Source organism: Aulonocara stuartgranti (assembly GCF_965226115.1).
Source record: "Aulonocara stuartgranti genome assembly, chromosome: 23".
NCBI classification, from domain to species: Eukaryota; Metazoa; Chordata; class Actinopteri; order Cichliformes; family Cichlidae; genus Aulonocara; species Aulonocara stuartgranti.
Genome location: NC_138958.1, coordinates 33,201,717 through 33,213,035, shown reverse-complemented (window position 1 = coordinate 33,213,035; position 11,319 = coordinate 33,201,717). Strand labels below are relative to the sequence as shown.

General features: G+C 40.8%; 1 protein-coding gene and 1 long non-coding RNA gene across 2 annotated transcripts in view; both read left to right on the top strand.

The window, feature by feature from the left end:
- The first annotated feature begins 499 nt into the window (after nt 1–499).
- Nucleotides 500–2,286, top strand: LOC309700069. Its single transcript, XR_014274565.1, has 3 exons — nt 500–1,043; nt 1,213–1,295; nt 2,216–2,286. It is a non-coding gene; the product is annotated as an uncharacterized lncRNA (long non-coding RNA).
- Nucleotides 2,287–4,801: 2,515 nt separating this feature from the next.
- The window catches only part of nid2a (nidogen 2a (osteonidogen)), a 57,108-nt gene continuing 50,590 nt past the window's right edge, over nt 4,802–11,319 (top strand). Inside the window, exons 1-3 of the mRNA XM_082523434.1 lie at nt 4,802–5,110; nt 6,597–6,782; nt 6,983–7,099. Coding sequence (XP_082379560.1) covers nt 4,907–5,110; nt 6,597–6,782; nt 6,983–7,099 — 507 coding nt within the window. The 5' untranslated portion in view covers nt 4,802–4,906. The remainder of the gene's footprint in view (nt 5,111–6,596; nt 6,783–6,982; nt 7,100–11,319) is intronic.

The following is an 11,319-nucleotide window of genomic DNA, read 5'->3' as shown; positions in this document are numbered from 1 at the left end:
CTTTGTTGGGAGTTTGGCATCAGTCAAAGTGCTGACAGCTGCTGTACAAATTGTTAGTGTCTCGTGATTTCTTTTCTGCACAAACACACACAAGCCCCACTGCTGTCAACAGGATACAACTGTATGTGTGTGCTTTGCTGTAGCCTGCTAATGGTCTGTGTTTGAATCATTGATGAGTTCATCGATTTGTTTTTCTTTTTTTAGTGAATATTGACTTTCACAGCTGAAGCATAAAGAACTGACATCCTGTAATTACACACTGAAACAGTGAAAAGCAAAACGGAAGATGAACACATCAAACCTTCTAATCACACTATGGGAAATGCACTTTGTTATATATGTGTATTTATTTTATGGCACACGGTCGTCCAATTATAAATATGGGATATGATTGCATGTGGGTCTTCCTTTATTACATGATAGACAGACGGTTTAAAATATCTGTGTGTGTGTGTGTGTGTGTGTGTGTGTGTGTGTGTGTGTGTGTGTGTGTGCAAAGTAAACCACAAATCAGACAGCAAAATCACACAGAATAGACGACCCACACTGTGTGGAATTTAATCTCTCTGCTTTGTCTTTGTCTCCACCTACTGGTTTCTGTGTGTAAGTGCAAGCTCGGATTTCCTGTCTGAAGAAAAGCTCGCTGATACAGGTATGTACAGTAGGAAATACTCCTCACTTGTGTCCCATCACTTCACAACACGTTTGCGGTTGTTTTTAGGTCTCGTTTAACTTAAAGGAGAAAGTGTTCATTTTTTGGCAATCAGTTCTGCACACAGTAACCTCAATGTCAAGAATCTACCTGTATGAACTTCCCTTGGCTGTTGGACAGGGGCATTTTCAGGGTTTTTGAAATGAAAAGTGGACAAGTGGAGACAAAACAAGAAGTGGCAGACCTAAAAAGGACAAACAGTGTGAAAGTCATGTTGTTAATAAACAGGAAATTATTCAGCAAAAACCTGACCCGGGACCTGATCCTTATGTTGGTCTCAGTGGAAGGCTGGCTGTCACAAGGCCATTCTTTAAGAAGGGAAAAGTCTGAGGTATGCTAAATTACACAAACCTGACTAATATCATACAAAGTAACAGGTTATATGTTATTACTGATTTGTAAATATTATCATCTGGTTGTTACACTGTTTTATTGTTAACAATAACTCTAAAGCGTGTAAATGATGGTCTTTAAAGTGGAGTGGTTTGTGTCCACATGAGGAGTTCCAGAGAGAGAGAGAGAGAGCTGAGAGGCTATAGCTGGGACACCAAGACAATTCTAAGAAAGGGGAGAAGAGAAACTGGTAAGTACAAAGAGTAATTTAGCATGACACTACAAGTCTGTATGCTAGCTGTTGATGAGGTAACGCAGAGCAGATATGCCAGTTATGTCAGCTCATGCTCCAGCAGTGCAGCTTGGAGGCCGTGTCTCACAGGAACAGTAAGCCTGTCACTCACACACATCAGCACACAACAGGGTGATGGGGGAGAGTGAGAAAAGGGATGGTAAATCACACTGGTGGGATCGCAAAAAAAATCTTATTATTAAGTTGTTTTTTCTCTTGAATCTTTGATTGATTGGTGCCTAAGATACATTTCCCAAAACAATTCATATATGCAGCAAAATACTACAGATAATTGGATACTACGGATACCTTTAACAGTGTCTAAACCAGAGTGGTCAAAATGTTCGGTACCGTCAGAATCACAAAGTGAATATTTCTCCATGGGAGACGTAACCTCTGCTTTTGTCAAATGCTGATTTCAGGGTTTTGCATTCTACTACTGGCATGAATTATCTGCAGAGGACCCAAGGGCAGAACAAAAAAAACAGATTCAAACAAAAAAAAATGACCATTTATTTGGGTAAACAAAGTAGTACACTTTACAAAAAAGCAAAAAAATCAAAAATGAAAATCTTCCCATCACTGAACAGAACAAAGCATATGGACCATCTGTACTACAACTATGGAAATAAAGCATAGGCTGTGTACAATAATACACCGCTCACAAAAATGAAAGGAACACTTTTTAATCAGAGTATAGCATCAAGTCAGTTAAACTCCTGGGATCTTGGTTAGTTAGGTAGCAGATGGGGTTGTTAGTCAGTTTCAGCTGATTTGGTGAAATTAACAACAGGGTCAGTAGAGGAGCTAGGCTAGAGAATCTTTTCCCCTCGTAGTCTTTTATCTGACTGTTTTTCACTTGTTTTGCATTTGGCCAGGTTCTGTGTCACTACTGGTAACATGAAGCCATACCTGGACCCTACAGAGGTTGCACTGGCAATCCAATTCCAGATGGCTTGGTGTGTCTCCTAGTCCGGTGTCAATGCATGGAGGAGATTCCAGGAGACAGAAAGTTACCCCAGATGCTACCCAGTTACTAATCAGCAGGACCAGTATCTGCTCCTTTGTGGAACTGCCAGCGCTGCAAAATGACCTCCAGCAGGCCACTGGTATGAATGTCTTTCTCTAAACAATTAGAGACAGGTTTCATGGTGGTGGCCTGAGGGTCTGATATCCTGTAGTGGGACCCGTGTTCACTGCCTGGCACCATGGAGCTCAGTTGTCATTTGCCATAGAATAGCAGAGCTGACTGGCGCCTGGTGCTCTGTGCTTTTTGCAGATGAGAACACATTCCAACCATGAATACATGTGACCGATATGAAAGAGTCTGCAGAACTTGTGGAAAACATTTTGCTGCTGTTACATTCAGCTTGACAAGTTTGGTGGTGAAGGGATGTGCAGACCTTTTCCGGCTAGGCAATGGCACCCTGACTGTCATGAGGTGAAGGGTTTAAAATCCTTGGACCCACTGTCAGACCTGGTGCAGTGGGTCTTGGGTTCCTTCTGGTGCACGGCATTGCCCAGAGTATGCAGGCAGTTCTTGAAGGATCTGGAACTGATCTAGGAACTGATACTACTTACTGGTTCCCAAGCTTGTCTGAACTAAATCCATTAGAACACCTCTGGGATATTATGTCTCGGTCCATCTGATGCTGCCAGGTTGCCCCTCAGATTGTCCAGATCTGGAAGGAGTTCCCCAAGTACACCATACACCACAAACTAAACACACTCTCACTCACTGAAGCACAATTTGCACAATAATTAGATGCAGAACATTGACCACAGATGCCAAAAGTTGAAGCGATAGAAGCCAGAACCCACAAAAACAGAGAGAGACTTAAATTCAACACTAATATGTAGAAACAATATGTGAGACATGTCTGCTTTATATTTTGGTAATCATTGTAATATTGTGAAACAACCACTTGAGATTAAAGGTCCAAGTTCCAGTTCCTGCACCAGTTGTTTTCAATTTTTTTGATGTGGTGTGCTCTGAATGCCCAGTATTTTCTTCATTTGATTGCATGCATGATCAGATAAAACGATGTGGTTTGAAGCACATCAAAACACAGCTGTTTTGATGTGTTTGTGAGATTTTGCAAGAGTGTTTTTGTAAATGTAGGGTGGAAACTTTCAAGAGAAGCAATGGGCTGTGACCTGCCCAGCCTGTCCAGTCCTAAATGGATGGATTCAAAAAACGTTTCTTAGCAATTGCTGAAAATTGTAAATGACTGTTTTCAAACTCAATTTAGCTGGGGCATGGTGCATATTCTGCAGTATGCCTTTGCAGACACCAGGTGGCAAACAAGACAACACAATGAGTTTTTAGGGCTTCTTGCATGGTTCTGGGTTTTCAGTAAGTAGTCTCTGAAATGCTCATACATTGGACGTGGTGTAAATTGTCTGTAAGTGTGTGTCTGAATTTGTACACCCTATAAAAAGCACAAAAGAATTGTTTATGTTATAACCGTACTACTTTTTCTTACTTAGTCGGCTAAGAAAAGTTCGTAATAATTTTATTTTTTGATTTTAAGTGACACCCTCTAAGGCAGAGGTGTCAAACATAAGGTCTGAGAGTCCAAAGTTGGCCCGCAAAGACTCTAGTCTAGCCCACTGGATGGCTTTTCCAAAAATGTGATAAAGTGCATAAAATTTCAGACTTATCGCTGTATTTCCACAAGTTTTACAGCTGGTTCTACTGATAAAGATTACCATCACTACCATTGCCATTCATGTTGTCTGTACCTCAGACAACTGGACGTAGCACTATAAGCTTTATTTATTTCCTTGTTTTTAGCATTTTGCCTAATCGTACAGCCCATCCAAGAAGCAGATGTGGATTGTCAGGTGATCATACAGGTATATACTTAGAAACAAAGGGTGCAAAACCAAGAGTGCTAACTCCTTATTGTTCCATCTAATATCTCATCTCATTCAAATGTGGCTTCCAAAAAAACTGACAAAGAAAAAAACGAAGAAAAAAAAAACGATCTATATACAATATATAGAAGTGTGAACCTAACATACTGAATCATTACCTGATGTGTCGGAATTTTATGTTTTCCTTTACATAACGATATTTCCATTACGAATAAATGCAGAAAAGTCACATATTTGTTAAGAAAACTTTACAAGAATTCAGGAAGTAAGTTAAAAGTTTCCCAGGGAAGTCCTCCAGATCCCCTCACTTAATGTGTCCTCCTCGAAAACCTCAAATTAAACCTACAAACTATTTAAGAAAACATGTTTCTCACTTTGTTTGTTTTTTTAAATGACACCACATGTCTTTTCAGTGTTGTGAAACAGATAGAGTTACATCCGGATTAAAAATGCTCTATTTGTCTTTTCTTTAATACGAGCCAGATGTTACCTCCAGCCCCGGCCTGCTGTCACTGACCCCGCCTTTGACCAATCACAGTGGGCATAAACTCCTCCTTCCCTCCCCGTGGAGTTTGCGGGGGCTCGGTGGAGAGGAGGAGTGAGTAAAGATCTCTTTCTGAGTCCAGCTGTGCTTCTCTCCTGCTGCTCCCTCTCATAGCGCAGCGCTGCTCGATCACTCAGGCTGTGCAATGGAGAGATGGGCGATGCTGGCCGCGTGCGTGTTGCTGTGCTGCAGCTGCACTATGGTTACTGCCATCCAGAGGGCTGACATGTTTCCTTACGGCACTTTAAATGGAGATTCGGTGTTGAGAGAGGGCGACGATGAGACGTCCAAAGTGCTGTCCCTTCCCAGACCCTTGTACTTCTTCAACTCCCCTTTCTCCCAGCTATATGTAAGTACGACTTCATTACTATTCATTTGCACTCAGTCGAGGTTGTCTATTTTGTGAGCACCTAAAAAGATTCGCTGAAGTTCCCGCTTCACGTGTCTCAGGTGATATTTGCAGCTGTTGAATAATCTGCGCAGGAGAGTTGTGCTGCTGTTTCCCCTCTGCTAAATGGAGCGATTCATTCACGGCTGAATAAAAAAAAGAGATGGACAGCAGAGGAGATTGGGTTTATTATCATGTGTACTCTTTTTTTCATGAAGGACCAATGTTTGAATAGGATTTCAACAAACTGCGCTCCTAATATTTAAATCCAAATCTCTCAGCAACTTCACTTTTATATTCAGCAGATGTCAACAGATGCAAATAAATTAACTCTTTTTCTTTTACCATAACTGCTGTAGGAGCATCCGGTATAAGTAGAAGTGTTGCTCAGTCAAATGTACTTAATGCTTTAAAAGTAAAAGTAATTATTGCCCAGAGTGCCTCCTGTCAGAGCCTGCAAAGTAGCCATGCTGCAAAGTAGGAGTGAACCAATGGGTTCAAAGGAAAAAAGCCACTTAAAGCTTCTACTTAACTATTTTCTAACTGACTATTATTTGATAGCTTGCAGATCTGGGAAAATAACTCAAAATATAACCAAGAAATAAATGATGTTGTATTGTTCTTGTTTGAGATCAACAACGTTTCTTAGATCCAAAGAAAGTGGTAAACTGTTATTATCCTCACTTAAAACTTGAACTAAGTCTCAGCAATGCACTTCTACAACACCATGGGCTGTTATGTGATAAATAGAGATTATGTTGAACTGTGACTCATGCAAGCTATCCAAGGAGAATCAAAGATTTCAGGATAGATAGATAGATAGATAGATAGATAGATAGATAGATAGATAGATAGATAGATAGATAGATAGATAGATAGGTTTAAGTGGTAGCAACATTGCACTGATTAATACTGTCACATGTGAGAATGCTCATTATGCAACATGGCCACTTTAATAATCAGGAATACCAATATTAATGCTTTGATGTGTACATCACTTTAACACACAGCTGGGTGGGGCTTCTGTGCTCACAGTCAAAGGTTTGGGCTCTCAATGACCATATTAGGGATAGTCCCTCTGACTGATGTCATACAGAGCCAAGAGTAGAAAAAACTGATCTTTTGACTCACGGGGATCTATCTACAGCCTTGTAAAAATCTCCTTCTAAAATGTTGTGAAGTAGCATCAAATGGAAATATTGAATTGCTTGAGTACAGCTGTGGCTGCATGTGGTCAGAACTTTTCTAAATCTTGATCAGAAAAATTTGGGAGGGCACCCCGAGGTTGTTCCAGTGGTTTTTGAGGAAAATAGGGGTTCATTATGTGGTTCCTGGAGTCCATGAAGGGGTTCTAGTGGTTTACAAGGGCGAATGGGTTCATTAGGAGGTTTGTTGGGTTCGTGATAGTATTCCAAATATTCCAAACTAAAGCTTTCCCTCCCTTTAGGTGGCCACCAATGGCATCATATCAGCCCAGGACTTGCCAATGGAGAAGCAATACGTTGATGACGGATTCCCCACAGACTTCCCTGTGGTGGCTCCATTCCTGGCTGACATTGACACAAGCGGAGGGCGAGGACAGATTTACTACAGGGTGACTGAAATACCCAGTGTGCTCAACAGAGTCGCACAGGTGTGTAATGATTACAGTTTTAGTGTTGAAAACTCATAAGATGCTATAAAACACTAGAGAAAAAAATACCTGTTGAACTTTAATTAACTACAGATTTGGTTTGTCTCAATCCATCAGCTCAGTGTTTGTCTTTCATTCCCTTATTTCATGTGTCGTCCTTTCCCTTCCTCCCTCATTCGTTCATTCATCTCCTCGCCTAGGAAGTACACCGGGGGTTCCCAGATGCAAATTTCACACCCACACACGCTGTAGTGGCAACGTGGGAAAATGTCCCGGCATACGAAGAACAAACTCGACCCCCTAGCCCTCCAAACAAGGTAAGATGTTTTAAAGGAAGAGACACCAGTAGCTCCAGGGCCTCCCTGTATGGAGGAGTTCTGTTTTATCATCATGTAAACAGCCCACATACCCCACACTAGTATGTTTTGGTTCTTGTGTGACACTTAATCCCAAATTCCTGGCTGTTGTGCATGACTTGTAATCACCCTAAGGTTGGGGAGATTATTTGTAATCCCTCTTCCCCAAATTTGCCTCTTAACCTTTTTAAAGGGTCAAAGATCATCTTTAAGAGTCATCAAAGTGTCCCCCGCCCTCTTTATCCTCTCCAGTTCACACACCAGTAGACACAAACATGTATTGACCATTGTTGCCCTCCGCCACTAATGGTTTTCCTCGTGTTTCACTCTTTAAATCCTTTTTTGTCTTTCCGTTTTGTGTAATCTAGGATAATTGTGCCATTTTTTAAATGCTGTATTTGCCATTTAAAGTATTGGTCGCTGATAGTTCCTGTTTGCTGTGTAACCACGACCGTAATGACAGCTATCACTAAAGCATGATGATTCTCAGGAATGGTCAATATCAAATCAGTGGAGTCTAAGAATTCCTGCCTCTCGTGTGGGTGCAGAAGCAGTGCAGTCATAATGCAGCTCAGCAGTGACCCTTGCATGAGACCTTTCCTGCCACCTACATGCTCATGTCTTTTAAAGTGTAACAAAGTGTAGTGACACTAGCAGGGTTTAAATTATGGTGTATCCGTCAGACATTTGTATCGGTTTTCTTTCATATTAATGTCAATATTAATACTTTCTAAAATCTTGTCCAAGCAAATGATTCAGAACTTAAAGAGCGGTATTAAGAAGAGTTAACAGGAGAAGCATTGGTTGCTTTGTTACAGTCCAACTTTGGGAGAGACTCCAAGTAAAGCCAGACCTACTATTGATCAAACAAACAGCTCCTTGATGTTCTTGGTGTGCAGAATTTGGGGTGAAGAGGAATAAAGGGAGTGGTAGGTTTAAGGAAAAACACCAGGGGATCTTTCTTTCTGTCAGCCCTCCTCGTCTCTGTTTGTTCTTTTTGTTGCTCTCACGGTCTGCTTTCTTTTAGGCTTGTTTCTTCCTCCTTGAATGTTTAAAAAATTATCATAGAGTAGTCTAATGGCTACTGCAACATTAACCCTCTTAACTGCTTTCTCTGGAACTGATCGGGATTTACAAGCCCCCAAGTGGACAAGGGCTTTTTCTCCGAGCCCCAAAATTGGAATTTTGTCTTAGCTCAGTTCTTGACAACATGCTAATTAGAGGATGGAGCGTACCTCCTAAAGTACAAGAAGTGACGTGTTTTGCTATTTAAGCGCTCCGTGCTGCTCATCAGATTGGAGCGCTCTCTTAGTTGCTTGAGTGGGTCTCTCTTTAGACTGATAGCATCTTCCTTTGAAGTGATTAGCCAGAGGTGCTGGGTGGTGTGTGTTGAGGGCAGATTGGTTTGTGTGTGACCTGAAGTGTGTGATTGTTGGGGTGGGTACTGGGGGGTGTTGGGATGCTGTTTCAGGGGGAGGGGGCAGAATGTGTGGCGTCTGGAGATGAAATAACAGGAAAACAGAAGACAGAGAATTAAAGCGAAAGAGTGAAGGCTCACACTTCTAATAAGCTGAGCTGTGTTTTCGATGAAATTAGCCTTAGAGATGCTATTATCAAAATTGGACAGAAATTGCTTGACTTAAAATACACACCCATACATCAACTAGCAGGGTGCTCTGTTAGCTAATTACCGCAGTCATTTCGCTAAAGACTGCTTTCAGTGTTTAGATCTTTTAAGAAGTGTTGACTTTACTTTGAGCGATTATCAGTAACACTAAGCAGCCCGAAGTTGGAAAAATATCTCATCCAAAGAAGCACTAGAGTTATCTTGATGTTAAAAGAGCAGGTTGACATTTCACACATACTCACTGTCTTGTCACGAATTAGATAAAAAAGATGACTATCTTAGCTTAACGCAGAGGCCAGATGAAAGGTAAACAGCTAGCCAGGCTCTGCAAGTTACAACAGCTACAGATTCACAAGCTAACTAATTGCATGTTATAACTTGCTTGTTCATCAAAGCAAAACTTGATAACTTCAGTTCCTTGTGTCCTACTGTCATGTTTCATAGCATAAAGGCAAACAATCAGAAACGCCTGTGTGTCCCTTGAAGTGAGCATTCTCTCTGAGGTGATAAGTGGAGGCAAACCGCAGGTTTATCAGTTCATCTGTCAGATGTCTCTATTTATATTTAATATTAATATATTGTAGGGGTGGGGAAAATGTTGTAATACCGTATAGTATTGCAGTACTTTGCTTGGGGGTATTATATCAATATAGGAACACCAAATATCAATATTTTATCAAATACATTTAAAAAACTCTGGGAATACTACAAGCAAAGTGGCTCATCTCATGCACCACCATCCTGAGATAACGTTAGCCAAGCAAACTTACATTAAATCATCTATATTAAAAAAAAACAAAAAAACAACAACAAACATTCGACACTGGACACACTCTAATTCAGAGCAAGCTAAGTGCCCGGTCATGCGATTGAAAATAGGACAACAGTCTTTGGACAGACTGCAATTACTCTCAGAGAGAGTCAAAGTTTTGCACATAACTTCTGTCTAATGTATAAATGCAGCAAAAATTTTCTGGCACAACTTCACCTGCTTCCAAGGTGCATGGAGAGGATCAATGAGTTTTTATGAACTACACCTCCTTTTTTTTTATCAGTTAAATTACTCTCACATGAGTAATGTTTATTCAATTAATCTTATTATTTTAGCCAAAGAAGAAGTAACGTTTTAGACATCTCATCTTAAGTCTACAATTTAAGTCTAAATTTTAGAGATTTTACATTTTAGAGACATAATTTTTTTTTTTAAACCTGTGTGTATATAGCATCCACCTTTTGCATTTCATGCATGTGTTATTTTCAGACATATGGGGGTTATGCAGAATTATTAGGCAAGTTGTATTTTTGAGGAATAATTTTATTATTGAACAACAACCATGTTCTCAATGAACCCAAAAAACTCATTAATATCAAAGCTGAATGTTCTTGGAAGTAGTTTTTAGTTTGTTTTTAGTTTGAGTTATTTTAGGGGGATATCTGTGTGTGCAGGTGACTATTACTGTGCATAATTATTAGGCAACTTAACAAAAAACAAATATATACCCATTTCAATTATTTATTTTTACCAGTGAAACCAATATAACATCTCCACATACACAAATATACATTTCTGACATTCAAAAACAAAACAAAAACAAATCAGCGACCAATATAGTCACCTTTCTTTGCAAGGACACTCAAAAGCCTGCCATCCATGGATTCTGTCAGTGTTTTGATCTGTTCACCATCAACATTGCGTGCAGCAGCAACCACAGCCTCCCAGACACTGTTCAGAGAGGTGTACTGTTTTCCCTCCTTGTAAATCTCACATTTGATGATGGACCACAGGTTCTCAATGGGGTTCAGATCAGGTGAACAAGGTGGCCATGTCATTAGTTTTTCTTCTTTTATACCCTTTCTTGCCAGCCATGCTGTGGAGTACTTGGACGCGTGTGATGGAGCATTGTCCTGCATGAAAATCATGTTTTTCTTGAAGGATGCAGACTTCTTCCTGTACCACTGCTTGAAGAAGGTGTCTTCCAGAAACTGGCAGTAGGACTGGGAGTTGAGCTTGACTCCATCCTCAACCCGAAAAGGCCCCACAAGCTCATCTTTGATGATACCAGCCCAAACCAGTACTCCACCTCCACCTTGCTCGGCGTCTGAGTTGGACTGGAGCTCTCTGCCCTTTACCAATCCAGCCACGGGCCCATCCATCTGGCCCATCAAGACTCACTCTCATTTCATCAGTCCATAAAACCTTAGAAAAACCAGTCTTGAGATATTTCTTGGCCCAGTCTTGACGTTTCAGCTTGTGTGTCTTGTTCAGTGGTGGTCGTCTTTCAGCCTTTCTTACCTTGGCCATGTCTCTGAGTATTGCACACCTTGTGCTTTTGGGCACTCCAGTGATGCTGCAGCTCTGAAATATGGCCAAACTGGTGGCAAGTGGCATCTTGGCAGCTGCACGCTTGACTTTTCTCAGTTCATGGGCAGTTATTTTGCGCCTTGGTTTTTCCACACGCTTCTTGCGACCCTGTTGACTATTTTGAATAAAACGCTTGATTGTTCGATGATCACGCTTCAGAAGCTTTGCAATTTTGAGACTGCTGCATCCCTC